Below are 24,838 nucleotides of genomic sequence, written 5' to 3' on the forward strand. Positions count from 1 at the left end.
ATTGTTGAACTCCATTTTGCACTAATATTATTTTATTCCACTTTTCTCAGTCACAATCACAGCTCTGTTCAAAACCAACTTCCGGATGGAATTCCCCTTTGACCTGCAGGAGTTACCAGCATTTGCAATCATAGGGTGAGGATATTTGTGAATACATGTGCAAATGTGTGTTTTCTACTGGTTGTTTTTCATCTTAACATAAATTAAAACTCCCAAGTTTTCTTCATGTTTTAGGATCTCATGTGGCTTTTTGGGAGCGCTCTTTGTTTACTTAAACAGACAGGTGGTTCTCTTCATGAGAAGACCGACAGCTCTCACACGCTTTCTAACCAAACAGTAAGATCCCAACACACACACACACACACACACACACACACACACACACACACACATGTTGTTCTCCCTGCTGCTACAAATTACTGTAGCGCTCAGCTCTAAAACTACATTGATTCTAGCAGAAACAGTTTCCTTGAAAAGGAAACCATTTGTGCATTTAGATCCAATTCCTCTTAATGTATCTCAGCTATGCTCTCCAAACTCATCAGTCTCCCAAAACTGGCCAGGAGAGCAGCAAAGCCTTAACAACCTTACAACCAGTTATTCGCTCAATAGGGAGATTCACTTACCTTCTGAGACTATGCAGTCAGGGAACATTAGGCTTTAACATTAGGGAGAGATGAGATGCAGCACCAGGAGACTCATACAGTCAGGGCTGGTACAAACACAGACAATTATTTAAATGACATGCAATGCGGTTGGTGTCTGAGAATGCAATGTTCCTCCTCATAAGTCTGTGTTTTTGTGTACTTGCAGTCGTTTGATCTATCCAGGTGCAGTGACACTGATCATTTCCACCTTCACCTTTCCTCCTGGGTTTGGACAGTTCATGGCTGGAGAGGTGAGAGGCAAACTCACTTTTTTCTCACATTGTAATCATCACACAGGAGACTCTAGGGTAGAATGTTGGTCTTTGGTTGACTGGGTTTTTAAACAGTTTGGAGTCCAATGGTTGTGGTTTGTGGTCCATCCATCCATCCATCCATCCATCCATCCATCCATCCATCCACCCACCCATCCATCCATCCCTCCCCTGTCTTTTGTCTTGTAAAATATGTTTAAGAAGCTAATGTAATTGTCCCTGAAACAACTGAGACTGTCCCTCCAGCAGGTCCTCCATTTACTCCAAGGCCTCCTCCTGGTAGGGTGTATTTGAAACACCTCTCTAGGAATCTGTTCAGAAGGCAGCCTAAACAAACGCTGAAACTGGCTCCTGATATAAAGGAGCAACGCTACTTTAAGCTCCTTCTGAGGTCCTTCTGAGTTCCTCCTGAGCTCAAAGCCACCTCCTCAATCTATACTCTATTGGTCACTACCTACAGTTTATGACTACAGGTTGCCATTGAAAGACTGATCAGCTAGGTAAATTCAGAGCTTTGCCTTTAGGCTGAGTATTCCCTTCACCACAACAGACCAGAACAGTGACCGCCTCTCAGTCTCCTGTTCTGTAATACCCCTACCTGTAAACTGGACCCTGGGATACTTCAACTCTGCTATCTCAGACAATATTTTACTCCGAACCTAGAGGTAACAGTCCACGTGTTTCTGTCTAAGGATTGTGGACAAAAACAGCCCATTGTATTTTATTAGATGATGAAAAATTAAAGATCCAATTGAAATATTTTTCAATAATAAATTGATTTGACTTTGTTCATTCTTTAGGCTTAGGGACAATTTAAACACCTAACAAATAAAAGGTAATGCCGTAATCAACACTGAACACCCATTTTTTTCCTGTCTTTGACTCTGTGTTCTGACAGCTGATGCCGAGAGAGTGTATCAACTCTCTTTTTGATAATTTCACCTGGACCAAAATCTCCGACTCGCCTGCTCCTCCTGGCCTCGGTCGCTCTGCCGCTTGGCTGCATCCTCATGTCAGTGTCTTTCTCATCCTCCTCCTCTTCTTTATCATGAAGGTATCTCCCTGCTCTTCTTTGCTGCATGTGTATGGTATTGCATTCAAAGAAACAGCATAAATTGAAAAAGAGTAAACCTGCTGGGACTGACTGGGCTTTATTATACCTTGATCCCATTTTTGTGCTGTAGTTCTGGATGTCAGCAGTTTCCACCACGATGCCTATCCCCTCCGGCGCCTTCATGCCAGTGTTCATTTTAGGTAAGAGGATTTCGTAATGCTAGTGCGGTATCTTACGTTGAGCTTCTGTTCAATTTGTGTTTACCAGCGTGCCTTATCTCTCTCCTCAAGGAGCTGCTTTCGGCCGTCTCGTCGGGGAGATCATGGCCACTCTTTTCCCAAATGGGATATTGTTTGATGGGATAGTTTACCGCATCCTGCCAGGAGGCTATGCTGTCATCGGTTAGCCTCTTACTCCTCACATATGCTCCCATGTGCCTTGAAATATGCAGAGGGCTTTTGTTGCAGATTTGACAAAAGTTACTGCTTTCTTTAAATGACTTGACTGGTACACATTTTATTTGGATATGAAAGTGTTTATACTTCTTTTAGATTTAAAATGTAATGAAATGGCAACTGTTTAGAAACCTTTTTAATATTTTAGCTATAGTAAATTTGCTAAAAAAGGACAAAACATTAATAAAAGAAAATTCATTAATTCAAACACATTGGAGGTGTCTGAACACCTGTTTAAGGTCACAGCACAGAACCTCAAACATCAGAGGTGGTTGTTCCAGGTGTGCTTTGGAACATTGTCCTGGTGCCTATCCCAAGTTTAGTTTAGCTTCATTTTAACATCACAGATGTCAGACATTCTCCTTCTGCAGAATTCATTGTTACATCATTGACAGGACGTTTTCCAGCTTGACTAGCAGCAAAGCAGACCCAGGCCATCACACTACCACTGCCGTGTTGGACTATCAGTAAACTGTTCTGTTTCTGGATAGCTGTGTTAGTTTTACACCAGAGGAAACGGGATGCACATCTTCTAAACATTTCCACTTGCAGTGCTTTAGAGGACGCTCTGGGTTCTTTTGGGACCTCCTGAATGAGTCATTTGTGTTCTTTTGGATTGATTTTGGATCTTGGATTGACTTGTTGGAAGGTTTTCCACTTTTCTCCCCTTAAAAAATTTTTATTTAACAATGTCCAGTCTAATAAACATTAGAGACTTTATTTCTCATCTATTGTCAAATTTCTTTCAATCTGATGATTACGTGTTGCTTTTTGAGATCTTTTAGCCTACTTCATGTTGTCGGACAGGCTATTTTTATGTGACTTTAATTCTAAAAGTCAAGCAATGATCAAGCCTGAGTCTTGGTAAGAACTTTTTCCACAAATGGGCTATTTTTATTTCCTTAATAAATATAAACATTGTTTGAAAATCTGACTCCTCATTAAATTTGGAGATAAAAAACATGTAAAGCTCTTTTTTTCCCATATCTTCCTCTCAGCTTAATAAATGTGTGAAATGAACAGGTTTGAACAAGGGTCATTGATGTCCACTTCATCCCCAGTCTGAACGGTGATTTTAGAGTTTGAGTTGATTTAGATTAATTGTGGTTGATGCTCTGCTTTGGTTTGTGACAGGAGCTGCAGCGATGACGGGCGCCGTCACTCACACAGTTTCCACAGCGGTAATCTGCTTCGAGCTGACTGGTCAAATCTCCCACATCTTACCCATGATGGTGGCGGTCATCCTGGCCAACATGGTGGCCCAGGGTCTGCAGCCATCTCTCTACGACTCCATTATCCAGGTGAAGAAGCTGCCCTATCTTCCTGAGCTGGCTCTTGGGCACATCAGGTGACGTTTAAAGTCCTTATTCCAGCGTTTTCATGCAACTGTCATTGAAAGAAACATGGCGTTTATTGTAGCGTGACGGCATTTCTTTTTACAGTAAGTATAACATCTTCGTGGAGGACATCATGGTGCGCAAAGTGAAATTCTTGTCCTCTCAATCCACTTTTCGGGAATTAAACCACCTGTTGGAGAGCACAACCCTGAAAACCATCCCGCTGGTTGACTCTAAAGGTAGGGCGACCCACATCAGCACTTTGGTTCTTAAGCTGCTGGCTTTCATTTTAAAGGCTTAGTGTTAAAGGATTAGACAAGGTTAATGAAAAGCCTTAATGTGTGTTCTCTCCATAAAGCTCAGCCTGATTCACCTTTAGTCAATTTCCAGGCTTTATGCCGAGCTAAGGTAACTTCTTTCTTAAAGCCACGAGAGTAAGGTCGATACTCAAATAAAATAAATGTTTTGCTTTCCTGTAGAATCAATGATCCTTCTTGGCTCGATTGAGAGGACAGAGCTTCAGGCTGTCTTAGACTGGTGGCTCTCTGCAGAAAGACGAGTCTTTGAAAGAGGTCCCAGTTCACCAGACAAAGGCTCCAAACTAAGCTGGGAGTCCTTCACTTTCGTAGATGAAGATGGAGAAGAAAGCACTGAGAAGGTGGAAGGAACACAATGCCGTGAAAAGGTTTAAACCCATTCTAAGTTAGTTATATTCTTGTACAAGGAGCCAGACTTTCTTGCAATCTTATGAACTGGTCTGGTCCAATAGATCTCCAGGCTTGCAAAAATGTTTTAAAAGACCTGAGACGCGACCTAATATTCATCCTCCCTTCAGCTAATCTCCCATGAAAAAAAATTAAGTTAAGAAGCAGCAAAACCTTAGAAAGCCTGAAGACATGTCAATTAACAGAACAAGTACATGAAAGTCTGATTCCTTGAAAGCTAAATATAAAAAATTAAGGAAGGATATACAGTGCCGCCTTGCAAGAGTATTTATACACTTTTTTTTTCACATTTTGTCACATTACAGATGCAAACTTCATTGTATTTAACTGGGATTTTACGTGATAGACCAACACAAAGTAGCTCATAATTGTAAAGTGAACGCAAAAAGATAGTAAAAAATCTGAAAAGTGTGGCTGTCATTTGTATTCAGCCTGTTCAAGTGAAACCCACGTTCCATTGCAATTACAGCAACAAGTGTTTTGTGGTATGCCTCTACCAGCTTTGCATATCTACAGACTGATGTGTAAGATAGCCCAAACTTGATCAGATTGAGAGATCATTTGTCAGGATCATCTCAACTGGATTTATTTATGGACTTTGACTGGGTCATTTTAACAGATGATCCAAACCATACTACTGTAGCTCTGGCCCAAGGTCTCAAGTCTTTTTCTCCCTCTGCCAGGTTTTCTTCCAGTGTTGCCCAGTATTTAGCTTCATCCATCTTCTCATCAGCTCTGTCATGTCTACAGGTCCCTGCTGAAGAAAAGCTTTCCCACAGCATGATGCTGTCACCACCATGTTTCATTGTGTTGCTTGTGTGTTCAGGTTGATGTGCTAGTTTTCTTTCACTCATAGAGTTTTGCATGTAGGGCAAATATTTTGGTCTCATCCGAGTGACTAAGTGACTTGTACCAAATTGCAAACAGGATTTGGGCTGCTTTCAACAACAGCTTTCTTATTGCCACTCTTCCATACAAGTGGGATTTGTGGGGTACACAACTAATACTTTTCCCTCCTGAGCTGTGGATCTCTGCAGCAGCTCCAGAGATACCAGGGGCCTCTTGGGTCCCTCTGTGATTAAAGCTCTTTTGTTAGACCTGTCAGTTTATGTGGATTGCCACGTCTTGTTGGTTTGTAGTTGTACCATATTCTTTCTGTTTTCAGACGATTATTTGAACAGTGTTCTGTGAAATGCTTAAAGTTTGTGATAACTTGTCATAACTTTATCCCTGAGTTGTCTGCTCTATTCCTTGGTCTTCATGATGCTGTTTGTTCACTGATGTATCAGTAAAAGGGGGCTACATGCAAATGCACGCCACACTTTATATAATTGTGAAGTGGAAGGAAAATGATGCATGGTTTTTAAAGTTTGAGGTGGTATAATACAGAATGTCTTTATAAAATACAATGAAGTTTGAGGTCGTGAGGGGACAAAATGTGAAAAGGATGGAAGAGTCTTAAAACCTTTTTAAGACATTCTTAGACTTTTGCACAATTTTGGAGTTGTAATGTCAACTGATTTGCCTCCTACATCAACCAAACATTCACTAACCACGTTGCAACCATCAGACTGTCTCTCCTGTGCAAGAAGGATGTAATGGACCCATCCCATCCCCTACCATCCAGGAGCCCTCCACCAACCACAAGGAATCAGGTAAGACAGCATTTCCACAGGTTCACCCACCGCATGTCAGTCTCTCTTCTGTGACACGTGTCGCCCTCCCGTGTTCTCAGACAAACGCAAGCTGTCGTCTGTCAGGAGGACTCTTCAGAGACTCTTCCCCTCTTCGTCCTCATCGGGCCAGACTGAAACTCAGGTTCCTTAAGATCAGTCTACACACATATCACTTTGACGTTAACAGCTCAAAGCAGCAGTGCATCAGTGATCCGCTGTCGAGTTGGCAGCGGCAGCTCAGACAATGTTATCAGTCCAGCTAGGCAGCATGAGCCAACCTCATTAATGTACGAGGAGCACAGCATGAAACATGTAGAACAGAGCTGGCATCATTGCATTATCAGCTGAAACCTTGAAACCACCTGGGGTATCTCAATATGTGCCCAAACTGCTCACTGGTCGGTCGAACATCTGTTTGTTTCTTTGTTCTCCTTCAGGAAGATGTGCCTCCTCCACTAACTGACACCATGTCCCCCGAGGAGGTACTGTATAACACTGATTCACCATCCGCACAGCCAACAAAGAGCCAACAAACCAGTGTCCTGATCAATAATCTGAGTGTATCTCACTGCTTTGTGATTTTCTGGTTCAGATCAAATCTTGGGAAGAGGAAGAACTGGACAAACCAATCGATATGGAGCAGATACGTATAGATCCCTCCCCATTTCAGCTGGTGGAAAGGACATCGTTGCACAAGGCGAGCACAGCAAAAACTTCATGCACAGGAAAATGCATGATTTTTACTCAATTACATGTCTTCTATTCAAAAAGGAAACCTGTGCATTTTCTTAACAGTTAGGACACCAAAAACTTCTTTAGACAACAAGCTCCTCCAAGACCTTTTTCAGCTATTTAATTGGCAGAAAAAACGTCTTAGAAATAAAACATTTTAAAATCACAATCAGAGACCGGTACATATTGACGAAGTTGAAGATTAGTTTAATTAGTGAGCTCTGAGGTTGAATAAGTTTGTTCTGGGCATGTTTTTACAGTCAAATTATTTCCTGTAAAGGTTAAAAATATTTTTTGTATTTGAGTGTTGTGAAAAAATCCATTGCTGAAAGAAAGCCAAAAACAGTTTGCTACAAGCCATGTAGGCAAACAACAAACAAGTGGAAGACGATGCTCTGGTCAGATGTGTGCAAAATGCTGAAAACCTAGCACTGCACAGTGAAACATGGTGTTGGCAGCATCATGCTGTGGGATTGCTTTTCTTTAAAAACAACAAGGTAGTTCAGATCAGATCAGAGTTGATGGGATGATTGATGGAGCTAAATACTGGAAGAAAACCTGTTAAACGATGTAAAATATTCGAGACTGGGGGAGAGCTTCACCTTGCAGCAGATACACATACACATACAGCCATGGCTACACCGGCGCTGTTTACATCCAAGTATATTCCCATATTAATATGACCTAGTCAAAGTCCAGTTCCAGCTGAGAATCTGTGGCAGGAGTTCATCAAATCTGATTGAACCTAAGCTATTTTAGAAAAGGGATGAGCGATACTCAGACATACTTCATAAGAAATGGGTTTTATTGACTCAGAGGGGCTGAACACAAATTTACGACACATTTTTAAACTTTTAAACGTACTAATTTATTAGCAAAAAAGCAATATGTAGAACCAATAATTTCCATTCCACGTTAGAATTTCTTGCTACTTTGTGTTTGTTTATCATATAAAATCCCAATAAAATACACTAGAGTTTGTGGTTGTTTGGCTACAAAACGTGAAAAAAAATGGTATGGATACATTTGCATTGGATACTTGTAACAAAACTGAATATAAAATTAGAGAAAAAGCGACCAAAGTCTAAATAAAACTAAAGAATGTCCACCAGAAAGCCTGGAAAACACCTTAACATTGCAAGAAGATCCAGTTCCTTTGGAGTACAGAGTCTTGGATAGCAGAAGCAAAGTTTTTACTTGTAAAATGAATCAATCTTTTTTCATGATCTATTGGAAAATATTATTTAGATTAAAAAGAGAAACATGTGGTTAAAAAATCTTTTGAAAATTCTGGGTGCAAGATCAGGTCGGTGTATGACTCTAAGCTTTGTTCCTAACTGTTTTATGAAGGTGGAGGGTTGTGAAGTTAGACATTTTATACCAATGGCTGTTTGCTGGGAAGGCTTTAAATGAAATTAATGCTGCAGTTGTGTAGCAGTGTCATACAGCGTGATTTACCTTTGGACAAATTATTTAGCAGTGCAGTCATGCAAACTGAAAACTGTCACAGTCCATCAGATTTATCACTGACTGGATCATGTTCTCCTCCCTGTCATTACTCAGACCCACACTCTGTTCTCCCTTCTGGGTCTCAGTCACGCCTACGTCACCAGCATTGGGCAGCTGGTGGGAGTTGTGGCACTCAAAGAGGTAAAGTTCCTCCTCATGGTTTCCTTTTCTGCATCATTTTCGTCACCTTTTATGGTTTACTGTGGCATCGCAGTGAGCTCTGATGATCCCAGTTTGTGGGCGGCTGTGGTGGCTCATCCATTACAAGTACATCGCATTGAATTAGATTATCATTGAAAACTTAATTTATTTGAGTTATTCAGTTTTAAAAAGTAATCTCATAAATTGTAGTAACAAAGACCAATCTGGACCAAAGAAAGGCATTTTTATCATGTAACGTTTCAGAAATGTTAAGAAACAAAACAATATCGATCCAATAGTTGATCTAGACAGATGGATTGCTTTTAAAAATTATTTATGAGGAAACTAAGACTTGCCTCTATTACATAGAGGTTTCACAAAGCTAAAACTGGGTTTACAGCATGCTTTCAGTTGAGGGTTGACCAGTCTAAGTAAGTAAGAGTTTGAACTAGAGTTCATGGTCAAATGCAGTCCACGCTCAAAAACAAAACAACAACTCCCAGAAATAGACCCATTAATTTTGTTCAAATGCAAATAAGCAATAAACACTTCTTCAGGGGGGCGCACCTGAAAGATTTTTTTTATCTAAGAGCACACAATAGACCATTTAATTGGGCTTTATTTCACAATCCTCTTATGGCCGTCTTTTTCATTGTTGCTCGTGCACCTTTTTCTAGCACACTTTTTCCTTCCACTCAACTTTCCATAAATATACTTGAAAACAGCATCCTGTGAACAGCCATCTTCCTTAGCATGGACCTTTTGTGACTTTTCTGCTGGACAGCTGAAAAGTTGGCAGTATTTTTTACAGTAGGACCAACGTTATTGGTCTTCTAATATACTTGGATTGAGAAACTAAACTTTGTTGTTGTTTTTTTGTTTTAGTTGTAAGCCATCAACATTACCTGAAATAAACCTTGGAAATATATCTCTCTGTGTGTAATAAATCTACTGTATATGACATGAGTTTCACTTTTTGAACTGAGTTACTGAAATAAATAAACTTTATCTTTAAATTGTGATCACTCATCTCTTATCTGCTTAGATGTCCACCTTTTTGATGACATCTTCTTACTCTTAGAGGCTTTTGCCTCATTATTCTCCTCTGTAGGTATTCAGACTTTATTTTTTTCCTCATCTTACAGTTACAGAAGGCCATAGAGGGCTCGACTCGCAGTGGAGTAAGGCTGCGTCCTCCTCTGGCCAGCTTCAGGGATGCCAGCAGGAAAACTAAGAAGCACCAGCCTCCCTCGTCCGCCGCTTCCTCTCCCACACGGGACAGAGACCTGTGGGGGGAGGGGAGCAGAAGAGACAGTGAGATGCTGAGGAGGGAGTCCAGGGATCATTCCCGGGGAAAAACTCCATCTCTTCGAGGAGCTCCCGGGTCTGAAACAGTCCCCTCATCTCCCAGCAGCACGGGGAGCACCAGTGGGAGCTCCGCCAACGTGAGAGGAGCTGAAGGAGCATCCCAGGATGCTGCGTCCCCTTCAACCTCCTCCTTCTCTTCTTTGCCTCCGGTTTCCCCCGTGTCGCACACGAGCCCGGTCCTCACACTATCCTCCCTGCAGGAGGAGAGGGAGAGCGAGGAGTCAGATGAACAGTTGTAAGAGGACTGGGAGACATGGATAAAGACCTTTACTTTTTTGTGATTTCACTCCTCTTTGTCAGAGACAGAGCTGCAGTCTGAACGGAGGAGTCAAGCTTCCTGCAGTTCTTAATTACTCTCAGCCACCAGGATGAACTGGTTTACACAAACCCATCTTAAAATCTTGGATAGTTTTTATTTTGTTCTATATTCACACCAATCTCACTTTTTCACTTCTGAATCTCAGATGCCTTCCTGTTTCAGACTTCAAGCAGACACATTCACTCCAGCAAATCACAGATGTTTCTCCTCCATCCAAATCAGAGGTGAATGTAGCTGAATGGCCTATGTATCAAAATCTGTTCGGTTCATTATGTACATGTGAGCTACTGACAGCTATGAACTGTGCAATGATGAAGTAATACTGTGTACCAATTAAAAACTAAATTAATTTGGCCAAAAGATCAAAGAGATTATGCATTTAAACCTTACTGATTCAAAAATCTAATTTAAAAATCTAAATTAAATTATTAATATATTTCCTGTACGCTAAATATTAAAATCATTGTTACAAGTTTCTAATTTGTAAAGTACAATAAATTCTTATGTTGTCTACTAACTCATTTGAGTTATTTAGAGCAGAATCGGGGCGCTGTGATTTACAAATATTCAGTGAATCATACCTTTAGGCCTAACACTTCTACTGTTTTATGTTAGACTCTTGTAAGAGAAAAACACTAACACATTAGGTAGGGAAGCATCATATTTGTGGTGAATGACAATGAACAAAAATATCCAATAAAAAAGCAGCCAATGACCAAATAAATACTGTTGAAAAACATCAGAAATCCTGAGAAACTGGTGCTCAGGACCAAGATCAAAGATTATTTGGGCCAATTAAAGCAAATTAAAATGTTTGTCTATAATCAATATTATTAATTAATAGTTGTCTTAATAGTTGTTCTGGCTGAGGGGAACACATTTGGTCATGCTAAAAATATTAGTTGTTTGTTTAGGTAAGTGAAGCATCTGTGTCTGTTCTAATTTCATATCGGTTAAGATATTTAACATTTAAAGATCCAGTTTAGTGTGATGCATCAGTGGGAACAAATTATGGTATACCCAAAGTTCATGTTTACAATCTTTCATATCGCAAAAATGCTAGCCTGTGGTGTGTTTTTTTATACTTACAGCTTTACAAGAATAAAAAAAGAAAACTAGCTGGGTAGTGAAGCAGTGATTTCCAATGCAGGATTGCACAAAAATAACAATACAACCCCCTGCATCAAAGTTGATGATGTCACACCAGGTAGTAAAAACTGGTACCATGGTGGACAACTGAATGTTGACAGATTCAGATGTAGAGTTTGAGGTGATTTTGTCTGGTCTTTCATGCATTTTCTGAAAAACAAATCAACTCTTGAAAAGAATATGATGATCGAAAGCCATGATGATTGCTGCTGTGGATGGAGAAGAAGCAAATGGTATTGAAAACAGTTTTGGTCTTCCGAACTCACATTAGCACAATTTGTCATCCACACTGCACAAGTCAATCCGTTGAGATAGCGGTCCATGTGTGCTTTCAGAGCACACATGTGGGATTGTAGAACCAAAGGAGCGCAGTTTACAACGGTTGAGCTTTGTATTGCAGTTTTCAAGCAAAAGTTGTGCTCCAACCTCCTGACATTGTTATCTGCTTTAGATTCATCCGACTAATGCATTTCTCAGTTTAGGCTGACACTTGAGGATCAGCCTGTGTCTGTGCTCTCTGTGCACCTTTGGATTGGGCTGCAACTGTTGCCATCTTTGTTTTGTACCATATTACTACTCGTTTCACAATCCTGTCTCCTTACAGCTCATACTTAGTTCGTGACTACTTCCGGAGGAGGATGAGGTGTAAAATTGGTGGGAGGACCTCAACCCCCCCAATTCCATGTCAGGACCTTTCAGTTGATTATTAGATGTAAAGAAAACATGCATGACATGAAACAACTGATCTGGAGGGGCTATTTACTATTCGTTCCACAATCGAGGTGGATTAGAGGATTGATGGGTAGACTTCCACCCCCCCCACTCCCATTCCCTGTCGGAACCTTTCCGTTGATTGTGAAGCATAAAGAACGTGTAAATCACGAAATGAAAGGCTGATTTAGCCATCTGATTGCTTTCCATCAATGTTCACCACTCGGAAATGCTATATTATCACCTCAGTTTGTTACATGAAATGCAATGCTGAATTTTAGGGAAAAATGTCATTGCAATGAATTTTACAATATCACTCATGAATAACCCGAATTATACTCTCTTTCTATCTATAGGGGTGTCTCGACCACTGTCCTTAAGAGTTATGATCTTGGTCATCAAGGCCTGTGTGACATCAACAGAGGCACTGGTGCTTCATCTTCATTAAATTCACAACAAAATAGCAAAACACACAAGAGAAAGATAATTCGGGCAACTTATATATTTGACAGGCTTAAAGTGAGGTTGGTTGCATTTTATGAGCAAGTATGGCTTCTAACTTTATGTAAATTCATCAACCAATGTGTTGGACCTCCTAAAACACCAACAGCCAGTGAGATAAGTAAACAGCCTCAGTCACATCTCTTCCACCCTTTGAGTATATAAACAGTTCTGTGTTGTGAAGGTCAACAATGTGTTTCAGGCACTGAGTCCTCTCTGAGCTTCAACAAATAAACAGTTTATCCCAACGGAGGGCATTTGTTGTTTATATTCTCCTGACACACAATTCCTAATAAGGACGGTGGAGAAGGGCTTTTGGAAAAGCACGGATTACACTGCTGCCAATTCCTTGTTGACTTCTTTTCTGGTGTGTCTGTCAGTCACAAGTAAGTCGAGCAGAGACAGAAAACAGAAAAACAACAGAAATGTGTTAAGGCTCAAGAGAAAAACAGAGGCAACCCTTGAGATTGTAATTATTTACAGCCTGTGAGAAGAGACTCACACATATCCACAAAAAATGCAATTTGTTTGGTCTGTTTATTTGCTCTTTCTCCACCAGAAGGAAAATAAAAGGAGACAGGTAGAAGAGCCGGAGAAGGTGAAGGAGGCTGTGTCGTGCAGGAAAAAGGAGGGGAAAGAAAGAGAGAGCTGCGGACAGAAGAGAGAGGGGAAACCACATGGAAGAACCAACCAGTGAGAACCGTCCAACAAGCATGCATAGGTGTGTAATCAGTCACACTGCCTCGTTTAAAACAAATCCAGTTTTATGCAGCTGTTTACAGAAGTCATCTGGTTTTATATATCGTTTTTTATACAGCCGTTTTCGGCACACAACTCCAAATTCCACATATGGAGGGCTCCAAATCCCTCTTTGACTGATGTGAAAAGTTTATTATTCCAGGCAGTGACTTTTTCCAAAAAGACAGTGGACATTTTTTTTTTACTGTACACATACAGACATACACGCAGATACAAGTATACAGAACGGACAGAGAGGAAGAGAAGAAGGCAGAGGATCAGAGGCAGTTTTTTGACCATCCTGCCTGCAGAAACGTTACTGAAACTCCTCAGAGACGGCAGTGGAAATTAGATAAAAACGGGAGGAAGTCAGGTAAGGTTAACAAGGACATGATCAGTAAACCTTTAACATCCACAGAAATATATTTGGTTTCATGTTATTTCTTTATTCATTCATCGAGATCAACTGATTTTTTTTTTAAAAAGAAGGAAAAAAGCAATAAAGCTCAAAGAGAAGCAGTGTCCTTTCCACAGCTTTCCCTCTGAAATCTTATTTTAAAAGCAAACAGTCAGGCCCAAATAAGCTGTGAGGCTTTCATCTCAAACAAAATCATCAATCTTTCAACTACATTACAGCTTAAACTCAAAGAAAAAAGATACTGCTCCCAGATGAGTCGGTATCTACATGAAATAACCTCTGTACATCATCAAGGTGTTTCTCCCTACCAAGTAGTGGTTCAATAAATAAATTAGTACTCGCCATAGTGTAAAGACGTTCTGTTTGTGGGTTTGAGCTTTCTTAAGAAGTTGTTACAACTTCCCAAAACAAGTTTCGGACTACAAGGCCTTGCAAAAGTATTCACCACCAATGTCAATGTGTTTTATGTGGATTTTACAGGATAGACAAACTAAAATGTAGTGGTTGGTTGTGAAGCAGAAGAAAAATGATACATGAATTAAACAATTTCTACAAGTAAAAATGGGAAAAGTGTGGCATGCTTTGGATCACATCTCCCCTTGACAATAATTTGTAGGACCACCCTTTGCTCTGATTACATCCCCAAATCTTTTAGGTTTTGTCTCTACCAGCTTTGCACATCTAAGGGCTGAATATTTTTTTTCTTTGTCCTGCTGGAAGGTGAAACTCTGACTCAGTCTCAAGTCTTTTCAGCCTCTAACAGGTTTCCCTCTAAGTTAACCCTGTATTTATCTCTTTATATATTTATGTCTTTAAACCAGTGCTTTTATCTTTCCACTCTTCCATAAAGGCCAGATTTGTGGAGTGCATGGCTATTATTTGTCCTGTTGACGAGCTCTTGTCCTAAGCAGTGGATCTCTACAGCTCCTCCAGAGTTACTATGAGCCTCTTGTCTGCTTCTTTGATTGATGGCCTCCCTGCCAGGCCTGTCATATTCTTTCCATTTTCAGATGATGAGTTGAAGAGTGAAATGTTAGATGTTCAAACCTTGGGATCCTGTTTTAAAATTCTTCAAAACTGTAACTCTGGCCAGTCTGCTGTGTCCCTTGTTCTTCATTATGCAGTTTGTTCGCTAATGTTCTCTAACAAATCTCTGAGACCTTGACAGAACAGCTGGATTTACATGGTGATTACAGGTGGACTCACTATTTACTAATTAGGCAAAGACTGAAGGCGATTGGGTGTACTGGATTTTATTTAGGGGTATAAGAGGGGGAATATTTTTGCAAGGCAATGTTCAATTATTTCCCACGAGGAGCTGCCAAACAATCAGTCTCTTATCTCTGGGCAGACAGGTGCTCAAAACCAGAACAAAACGAGTCTGCTTTATAGCCCTGACACCTATCCTAACTTATACTGGAAGGGATCTCAACAAGGCAGTAGAAAAATAAATATTGTCCCCTGACATTGCATAAAGAAGCACTCAATAAATAAATTCATACAAGTCAATAAACTGCAGATGTTGTCTTCAAAGTGTCCTCAAAGCAAGAGAAGGTGTTTCCCAGACATTATAAAGAGACAAGCAGACAGGAGCAGAAAGTTCACCACCACCGTTTAACCACCCTTCCTACTGGGAAACATGCACTCTTCCTTAATAAAATGAAATCAATTGGGGACAAAAATGCTCCCCACTCATTACTCCCACCCAGGCAGCTGCTTCACAGTAGTAACGATGAGCAGGAAGACACCAGTCTTGTTTCACCTCCAGTCTTCAGTGCGGTTACCTGATTGAGCTCAACCAGCTACTGGCTCAGTCCATTTCATATTTAATTGTGCAGCATTAAACAAAACAAAGCAAGCTTGAGCGCAGTCCCCAAAATAAATTAGGACCCAAGAGGCGTAGAAAAATAAAGAAATCATACTGCAAAAGAATTGCCGTGACTGTGACTGAGAGGCAATTTCTACTATTTGTATTTACATCTTAATGACAGAGCTGGACTTTTTTGGAAGGCCAGTGTTTCCTCTGCCTATTGCTGGTTACAATTTAGATATTTCCATGTCCGTGTGTACGGCGCGGGCCGTAGTGACTCATCATCGCCCGTGCACCGGCCCCCGTTGTCCAGTACATTCAGAATTGTGGTCAACATACTTGGTGTGTCAGGATCTATGTGAAAAACAAAGCAGCTGAGTGTTCCTGTGTCATGAAGCGGCTCGGGTGGTTTTGGTTGTCAGGGTGGGAATTGCGTTAATGCCAACAGTCCAAAGACAAACTCTGATCTACTGGACTGCTTTAGTGCAATAAAACAACAACAAGAACCCAACTAAAGTCGCATGTGCAGCCGTCTCCATCAAGGAACTCCCACCTGGGATTGCAACAGTTCAGTGCAAAGTCTTTTACAGTGCTGTATAGTTACAGGTACTCCGTGGTACTCTGAAAGACATGCATACAGAGAGACAGAGTAGGAAGCACACTATCTTACAGTACAATCCTTATCTGTGCTGGGTCGGGTGTGTGTAGTCAGCAGAGCGGGCTCGCCCATGGGTTGTGCCACAACGTCGCAGGAGAATTGATTTCAGAGGAGTTAAACTGCATTTCACTGAAATGCTGAGACTTCTTAAAGCATCTATGAAACTGCTTGGGTTGCTTTTTGCAGTATTAGGGTGCATGTGTTTGATCCAAGAAGAAAATGAATGTGTTAAGAAAGGGCTGTAAACAGAGCAGTTCTCCCTCAGGAAACCTGTAAGACCACACTTATACATCTCTATCTGTTCTTTTTTTTAACTTTATTACAAAAATTGTTCCTCTTATTATGCTGATTTATGTTAGATTTTTATTTTTATCATAAGACAAAGATAGAGTTGAGTTGTTGGTCTTCAAAGAAAAAGCATGCATGTTTCCATCCTCTTCATCACAGTCTGGTTCCTGTTCACCTCCTCCGCTCTGTTTTCGCTCTACTTTTCAAACCTTTGGGATGTAAAGCTTACAAAAACAGAGGTGTCCTTTGTTGCATGAGCTCATGTCTCATTGTGAGTCATTTTAAGGAATTCACCTTTAAACCGAAAAGTTTTTGATACCTGAAAAGGAACAGATTAATAGATATATGTTGTTGTATGTTGCTCGTCCCTTGCTGACTCCGAGGTTCGTTTGTATTCAGGAATCTTTTAATAATCAGGACCTCAGTTGGTGGCCATGGAGATAGATGGCCCTGCCTCCTCTTCCTCCTCCTCCTCCAGCATCTGAATGAGGCCAGAGGTGACATCGGAGGCCTTGCGCTCTGTGATTGGCTCCACTGGCGGTTGCCCCGGACTACTGCCTCCAGAGGCATCTCCTTGTTGCGTGGATGGAGTCAACATGGTCGACTCCTGTTCCAGGGCCAGCGTTATATCTTCTTCCTGATCAGGACAAAACTAAAGGAGTCATTGTGCTCAGAACAAAAACAAAAGCTGCTATGCCACAGATTATATAAATATGTACACACTGACAATGTGAGCATTCCTGGCGCTTTTGCAGGTTATGCCTTATACATGTATTCAGATCTATTAAGCCCACTGAGTCAATACTTGATAGAACCACCTTTTTCTTCGGTCACAGCTGCAAGCCTTTTGGGGTACATCTCGAGCAGCTTTGCACATCTAGAGAGGTATGTTTTTGTCTATTCTCTGTAAAATAGTTGAAAATTAGATTGGTTGTATGGAGAGCATTGGAGAACATTAATATTCATCTCATGAATATGCTTTGATCTAAATCATTTTCTTTTCTTTTGCAGCCTCTATTTCTTCCAGGATTTCCCTGTATTTAACTCCAACAATCTTCCCATTAACTCTGACCAGCTTCACTGTCTCTACCAAGTATATAGCATGATGGTGCCACCATCGTTTTTCACCATAAAGATGGTGTGTTCAGGCTGTTAGCTTTTAGCATGTGAATCAAAAACTTTAATTTTAGTCACATATAACTAGAGCAGCTTTTTCCACATGCCTGTTGTGTCCCCTACATGGCTTGTTACAAACAAGGACAACTACACAGGACGTTTTGTGCTTGTCTTTCTATAATGGCTGTCTCTTTGCCACTCTCAAAGACATAACGATCTGGGCCCGTATTCACAAAGAATCCTAAGACTAAAAGTGGCTCCAAATTTAAAAAATGTCTCGATTTCTTCGAATTTCTTAGAATTGTCCCTCGGTAAGATGAAGGTTATTCACGAAGCATCTTAGGTCTTAAGAAAGCTCCTAATGTGAAGAAATGTTAGGAGTAGTGAGAAGGACTTTTATTGAGCCTAAGAGTGCCTTAAACAGAGAAGTTCTAAGATGGCGCCGCAGCGTGTTGTTGTGCATTGCTTTGTTTTGTTTTTTGCTTTAAAACGGTCTTCTGTGATGGTACCCGGAGCTCTCTCACCAGAGAAGAACTCATGAACATCAGGGCTACTACACCAGAGGAGTTATTTCCAACTTTTCTGCCTACTGCTCCGGAATGTTTGGACATTCTGGTCAAAGGTGCGCTCACCTTTGTTCACGCGGTGAAACGCCGGAAGAGAGAGAAACAGGCTGGGGGGCTGGTACGTCTTCGCCAGTGTGGACTACGAACACCGTTACCTGGAATATTTCTCTCTAACGTGCGCTCACTTCCCAACAAAATTGAGGAACTACAACTGCTGTTGGGGAAAAACAGGGACTTTTATTCATCGGCAGTTTTGTGCTTCACGGAGACGTGGCTGTGTGGATTAATACCGGACTCTGCGCTGCAGCTGGCAGGATTCCAGCTCTACAGAGCGGACAGAGACACGGAACTCTCCGGCAAAGCGAAAGGTGGAGGAATCTGTTTTTACCTCAACAGTGGTTGGTGCAACGACGTGACAGTGATTCAGCAGCACTGTTCTGCATACAGGCAGAAACTAAAGCTCTGCAAACCTGTTGTGAGGACGTCAAGGAAGTGGAGCAGTGAGGCTGTGGAGAATCTCCAGGCGTGTTTAGGCTGTACAGACTGGGATGTGTTCAGGACTACTACCAACAGTCTGGACGAGTACACAGAGGCTGTGACTTCCTACATCAGCTTCTGTGAGGACAGCTGTGTACCATCATGCACCAGGGTGAGTTACAACAACGACAAACCCTGTTTCACAGCCAAACTCAGAAGGTTGAGACTGGATAAGGAAGAGGCCTTCAGGAGTGGGGACAAAGACATATACAGAGAGATGAAGTACAAGTTTGGCAAGGCACTGAAAGAGGCCAACGACTGTACTCTGAGAAGCTCCAAAACCAGTTCTCAGCCAACGACTCTGCGTCTGTCTGGAAAGGGCTCAGGCAGATCACCAACGACAAGCCGAAAGCCCCCCACTCCATCAACGACCGACGCCTCGCCAACGACCTGAACGAGTTCTACTGCCGCTTTGAAAGACAAAGGGACAGTCCTGCAACCATCCCCCACGACACCCCCCAACAGCTGCAGCCACAATCCACCACCCCCACCTCCCCAACCTCAAGAGGGGCCTTGGCACCTTCAACCCCCACCCTGAAGTTCCCCCCCACCAGCCCCCTACCCACGCCGGGGACGGCTCTTTCCATCCAGGAGAGGGACGTCAACAAACTCTGCAGGAGACAGAACCCCCGGAAAGCTGCTGGACCAGATTCTGTCTCACCAGCCAGCCTGAAGCACTGCGCTGATCAGCTGTCTCCAGTCTTCACAGACATTTTTAACACCTCACTGGAGACATGTCATGTGCCAGCCTGCTTCAAGTCCTCCACCATCGTCCCTGTTCCCAAGAAGCCAAGGACCACAGGGCTTAATGACTTCAGACCCGTTGCCCTGACCTCTGTGGTGATGAAGTCCTTTGAGCGCCTTGTGCTCTCACACCTAAAAGACATCACCGACCCCCTCCTGGACCCCCTGCAGTTTGCCTACAGAACCAACAGGTCTGTAGATGATGCAGTCAACCTAGCCCTTCACTTCATCCTCTGGCACCTGGACTCCACAGGAACCTACGCCAGGATCCTGTTTGTGGATTTCAGCTCTGCCTTCAACACCATCGTCCCAGTTCTGCTACAGGAGAAGTTCTCCCAGCTGAGTGTGCCCGACTCCACCTGCAGGTGAATCACCGACTTCCTGTCTGACAGGAAGCAGTGCGTGAGGCTGGGGAAGCACGTCTCTGACTCCCTGACCATCAGCACCGGTTCCCCCTAAGGCGGTGTTCTCTCTCCTCTGCTCTTCTCCCTGTACACCAACAGCTGCACCTCCAGTCACCAGTCTGTCAAGCTTCTGAAGTTTGCGGACGACACCAACCTGATCGGACACATCTCTGATGGTGACGAATCTGCGTACAGATGGGAGGTGGACCATCTGTTGGACTGGTGCAGCCAGAACAACCTTGAGCTCAACGCTCTAAAGACAGTGGAGATGGTTGTGGACTTCAGGCAGAAGCCAGCCCCACCTGTCCCCATCACCCTCTGTGACTCCACAATTGACACTGTGGAATCTTTCCGCTTCCTGGGAACCATCATCTCCCAGGATCTCAAGTGGGAGGCAAACATCAGCTCCCTCATCAAGAAAGCCCAGCAGAGGATGTTCTTCCTGCAGCAGCTGAAGAAATTCAACCTGCCAAAGACTATGATGGTGCACTTCTACACAGCCATCATTGAGTCCATCCTCACCTCCTCCATCACCATCTGGTACGCCGCTGCTACAGCCAAGGATAAGGGCAGGCTGCAGCGTGTCATTCGGTCTGCTGAGAAGGTGATTGGCTGCAGTCAACTGTCGCTCCAGGAACTGTACACCTCCAGGACCCTGAAGCGGGCAGGGAAGATTCTGGCTGATCCCTCCCACCCTGGTCACAGACTCTTTGAGACTCTCCCCTCTGGCAGGAGGCTGCGGTCCATCCAGACCAAAACCTCACGCCACAAGAACAGTTTTTTCCCATCTGCCACCAGCCTGGTTAACAAAGCCCAGAAACCACCCTGACACTCTCCCTTTCCCCCACACCCCCCCTTTTTTGCTGACAGGACACCTGTAACCTGCAACTCTATGCGTTACATTAACGCTCAGCTTGGACTCCTGCTTTACTTGCACTGCCATACTTGCACACTGATCATCTGCACTGTTGTACTGCTCTCGCACCCAATACTGCTCTATATTTACTCTCACTCACTTAAAACTGTGCACATATATTTATATTTATATTGTAGTTATATTTATACTGTTTAATTTGAGTACTTTATTGCACCGACTACGCCAAAACAAATTCCTTGTATGTCCAAAAATGTACTTTGCAATAAAGCTTTTCTCATTCTGATTCTGAATATGGAGAAAGGTCAAGAGAAAGGAGAGATATTCTCCAAATGGTGAACAACAGTGAATTAATAAAATGCTACTTGCTCGACCACGCAGGGATCCACCCCAAAACAATCAAGTAAATGAGCGCATAAACTTTTAGAACAATCATACAGTTATTAAAATGGAGATAAGATAAACTTAATCATTCCCCTAGGGAGGGAAATTAAATAGTTTCAGGATTAAAGGTGCCTCTATTAAGGTAATATTAGGAAGGCTAAATAAATAATAGAAACAATAATAAATAACCATGAATAAAATGTGAAAAAAGTTACAAACAATAAAGTACAAAAGAATTTAAATATAATTTACAGGCTGTAAAATGCTGTACAAAATAAATCTTTGGCAAAAATTGGAAAAACTCGAAGATAAAATCAATAGACTCGATTGATTGGATGGTATTTCAGGTGGATAATTGGCAAACATTTCAGCTGTGATTCCTAAAATACTAAATAATTAACTTCAACTTAGAGTTAATTAGAGTTAACAGACCCTGCTCAGAAAGATGCAAAGTCAGATATTAAATCCTGGGGAGATAATCTTGTATAATAAAACCCTATTTTATCCTCACCTTGACCTGCTCCTCCTCCTCCTGCTGCTCTAGTAATGGGGAGTGCTCGGTTCCTACCACCTCCTCTCCCGCCGGAACACACATGCCCGCCTCCACCACCGCCGCCACTCCCATGTAGCCTCCGGCTTCTGCCTGATAGGCCTCCATCTGCCCCGTGTTCCACAGATCAACCAGCGGAGGGTGGACCTGATGAACCAGACTGTGGATGGTGCTGTTGGGTGTCGCCTGCAGAGAATGGTTGGCACTGTGCAGCCTGTGCTCCAGAGCCTGGAAACACAAAGATGCAAAGATGATCAGGAAATGTAATGTGGGAGAAGCAAAATTAGCTGCTCATTGGTAGATTGAATAGTCATCTAAAAAGCTAAAATATACTTAAAATGTATACTTTTTATTTTACAGTGTCTTGTAAAAGCATTTCTATCTCTTTGAATTTCTCCACATGTCACAATAAAACAATCTTCAAGGTATTCTATTGGGATTTTATGTGATAGCCATTTAAAGCAGGTTTAGGTTATAAAACAATATCCTACACTTTGAACATCTCATGGAGACCTGCTTGACTCTTCCCCTAAGAAAGGAAACTACAAATCCACCAAGACATGGCTGTCCACCTAACTTGACCAGGCCAAGCAATAAAAATATATTCAGAGACGCAGCCAAGAGGGGCATGGTAAAAGAGGAGCTGCAGAGATCCATTTGTTGACAGGACAACTATTAGTTGTCCACTCTGCAAATGTTACATTTAAGGGAGAGTGGAAAGAAAAAAGCTTTTGCTGAAAAAAGTCATAAGAAGCTCCTTATAACACCAGACAGTGTCAGCCAATAAAAAAAAAAAAAAACGCTATTGGCCAAAATCGAAATCGGGAGGTCAGGCCTTTTTAAAGATCAGTAATTGGTAACATCTGCAGCTCATTCAGCAGACATGTGAGTGTCTGCTTCTATGTTTTCTAAACAAACAATAACTGAGTCAACTATAAACTTTTCAACACAAGGACTGATCTGAAAACTGCAAAAATATTTGCTCCACTTCTTCTTTCAGGGCCTGATGCTGTTCTTTCATGCATCATAACAGGGACTTGGACTAGACCCAAGCCACATATAGTCTCTCCCCCGGTTAATATTCCTGCTGGCAGCGACTTGTGCTCGCCGCTGAGAGTCCACCTGCTCTGCATTAATCACCTGTTGTTGCTGATACTGCAGAAGCTGTTGTTGCTGGTACTGCTGGATCTGTTGGAGCTGCTGCAGCTGCTGGAGCTGGCTCTGCTGCTGAAGGTTGTACTGCTGCTGCTGCTGCTGCTGCTGCTGCTGCTGCTGCTGCTGCTGCTGCTGGGACAGGAAGTGAGCCGCCACTTGCCCATCATAGCCGTCTGTCCCCATGATGTAAGAGCCTGCTGGGGGGGACGCCACGCCAGAAGGGTCGTTGTTGGTCGGTTCCCAGGCGTCGGAGGATGAGAGGCAGTAGTGGCCGTGGGAAACGTAAGTGTGAGGCCACACCTCTGCTGAGGAATGGTGTAATATCTGATCTGGAAAGATTTAAAAAATACAGCAGCTCTTATTGGAGCTCAAAGAACAGATGTGTGAAGGAGCAAAAACCACAACATCACGAGAAGGATGTCTTAACGTCATGTTGCAGGTCTCTAGTTCAAACTAAAATTCCTAAGTGGCAACTTATTGAAAATTAAGCCACCTGACTACTTATGTTTGGCTAAAGGCTGGTTTATAAATGTAGAAGTCTAGCAGAAATGGCTCCATGTCTACTAAATTGAAGTGTTATGGCAAACCCCCTCCAGTTTGTACAGGAACAGACATCAATTCAGTCAAACTGCAGAATTTGCACACAGCTTCGGTTTTAAGCCTTTTTTCTCTCATTCTCTCAGAATAAGATATTTGTTAAAGCTGAGGACTTGTTCTACATGTTCTACCAGTTTTGTCTGACTTAGAAAAACTACTGGATGATCTGAGGCAAATGCAATAATCCCTCAAGCCCTGAGATGGTTTAAAAACCTTTATCTACAATTTTACTCACAAATGTGAGGCCAGAGGGAAAAAAGTTTTCAGATAGAAACCCACTTGGAAGGATTGTGAAATCCAGGGAAGACTCCTCAAACTTATCAGTGGAGCAGGGAGAGGTTTGAAGTTTCAAGCAAAACTTCATGTGCTCTTTTTAGAACATCATTACAGAGAAAGTAACAGCAAGGGTATAAATGTAAAGACAATTTTATTTTCTGTAGCACATTTTAAGATGAATGTCACAAGGAGCTGCACAGAAAGAGAAAACGGCCAAAAACAAATGTAAAAAGATGACTTCAGCTACTTTTTAAAGGAGACTACAAATGCAAAGATTTTAAGCTCTGAGAAACAGAGTTCCTGAGTCTGGGGGCCACTCTTACAAACAATCCTGGCCAAAGTCACAAGGATATTACAGGTGCTAAATGTGTGCAAACCTGAGTTTCCAGTTTCCTTGTAATTCGTAAAGTAGGCACAAAAGAAGATAGTTTCCTGAAATAGCTCTACCGAACCAATAGGGCCTCTCCATGCTGTCACAGTTTACCAACATTTAAATTAGAGCAACATTTAATGTACTTTATTTAACGTACTGCTTGAGCAAATCACTCCTCATTCCTGAAATATGTTGTATATGGATATGTACAGGTCCTTCTCAAAATATTAGCATATTGTGATAAAGTTCATTATTTTCCATAATGTCATGATGAAAATTTAACATTGATATATTTTAGATTCATTGCACACTAACTGAAATATTTCAGGTCTTTTATTGTCTTAATACGGATGATTGTGACATACAGCTCATGAAAACCCAAAATTCCTATCTCACAAAATTAGCATATTTCATCCGACCAATAAAAGAAAAGTGTTTTTAATACAAAAAACGTCAACCTTCAAATAATCATGTACAGTTATGCACTCAATACTTGGTCGGGAATCCTTTGGCAGAAATGACTGCTTCAATGCAGCGTGGCATGGAGGCAATCAGCCTGTGGCACTGCTGAGGTCTTATGGAGGCCCAGGATGCTTCGATAGCAGCCTTTAGCTCATCCAGAGTGTTGGGTCTTGAGTCTCTCAACGTTCTCTTCACAATATCCCACAGATTCTCTATGGGGTTCAGGTCAGGAGAGTTGGCAGGCCAATTGAGCACAGTGATACCATGGTCAGTAAACCATTTACCAGTGGTT

General features: G+C 42.0%; 2 protein-coding genes across 6 annotated transcripts in view; one reads left to right on the plus strand and one right to left on the minus strand.

Annotated features, from left to right (window-relative positions):
- Positions 1-10,711, plus strand: part of clcn1b (chloride channel, voltage-sensitive 1b) — a 42,101-nt gene extending 31,390 nt beyond the window's left edge. For both annotated transcript variants that reach the window (XM_047361655.1, XM_047361656.1), the window contains exons 9-23: positions 51-135; positions 235-336; positions 814-898; positions 1,818-1,973; positions 2,104-2,173; positions 2,264-2,374; positions 3,563-3,776; positions 3,871-4,004; positions 4,245-4,450; positions 6,061-6,145; positions 6,226-6,308; positions 6,604-6,648; positions 6,759-6,863; positions 8,462-8,548; positions 9,694-10,711. In XM_047361655.1, coding sequence (XP_047217611.1) covers positions 51-135; positions 235-336; positions 814-898; positions 1,818-1,973; positions 2,104-2,173; positions 2,264-2,374; positions 3,563-3,776; positions 3,871-4,004; positions 4,245-4,450; positions 6,061-6,145; positions 6,226-6,308; positions 6,604-6,648; positions 6,759-6,863; positions 8,462-8,548; positions 9,694-10,155 — 2,030 coding nt within the window. In that variant the 3' untranslated portion in view covers positions 10,156-10,711. The remainder of the gene's footprint in view (positions 1-50; positions 136-234; positions 337-813; positions 899-1,817; positions 1,974-2,103; positions 2,174-2,263; positions 2,375-3,562; positions 3,777-3,870; positions 4,005-4,244; positions 4,451-6,060; positions 6,146-6,225; positions 6,309-6,603; positions 6,649-6,758; positions 6,864-8,461; positions 8,549-9,693) is intronic.
- Positions 10,712-13,114: 2,403 nt separating this feature from the next.
- Positions 13,115-24,838, minus strand: part of fam131bb (family with sequence similarity 131 member Bb) — a 53,486-nt gene continuing 41,762 nt past the window's right edge. For all 4 annotated transcript variants that reach the window (XM_047361665.1, XM_047361664.1, XM_047361668.1 and 1 more), the window contains 3 exons: positions 22,824-23,167; positions 21,645-21,911; positions 13,115-17,145 (listed from right to left, as the gene is read on the minus strand). In XM_047361665.1, coding sequence (XP_047217621.1) covers positions 16,930-17,145; positions 21,645-21,911; positions 22,824-23,167 — 827 coding nt within the window. In that variant the 3' untranslated portion in view covers positions 13,115-16,929. The remainder of the gene's footprint in view (positions 17,146-21,644; positions 21,912-22,823; positions 23,168-24,838) is intronic.

Source organism: Girardinichthys multiradiatus, chromosome 3 (genome assembly GCF_021462225.1).
Source record: "Girardinichthys multiradiatus isolate DD_20200921_A chromosome 3, DD_fGirMul_XY1, whole genome shotgun sequence".
Classification (NCBI taxonomy): domain Eukaryota; kingdom Metazoa; phylum Chordata; class Actinopteri; order Cyprinodontiformes; family Goodeidae; genus Girardinichthys; species Girardinichthys multiradiatus.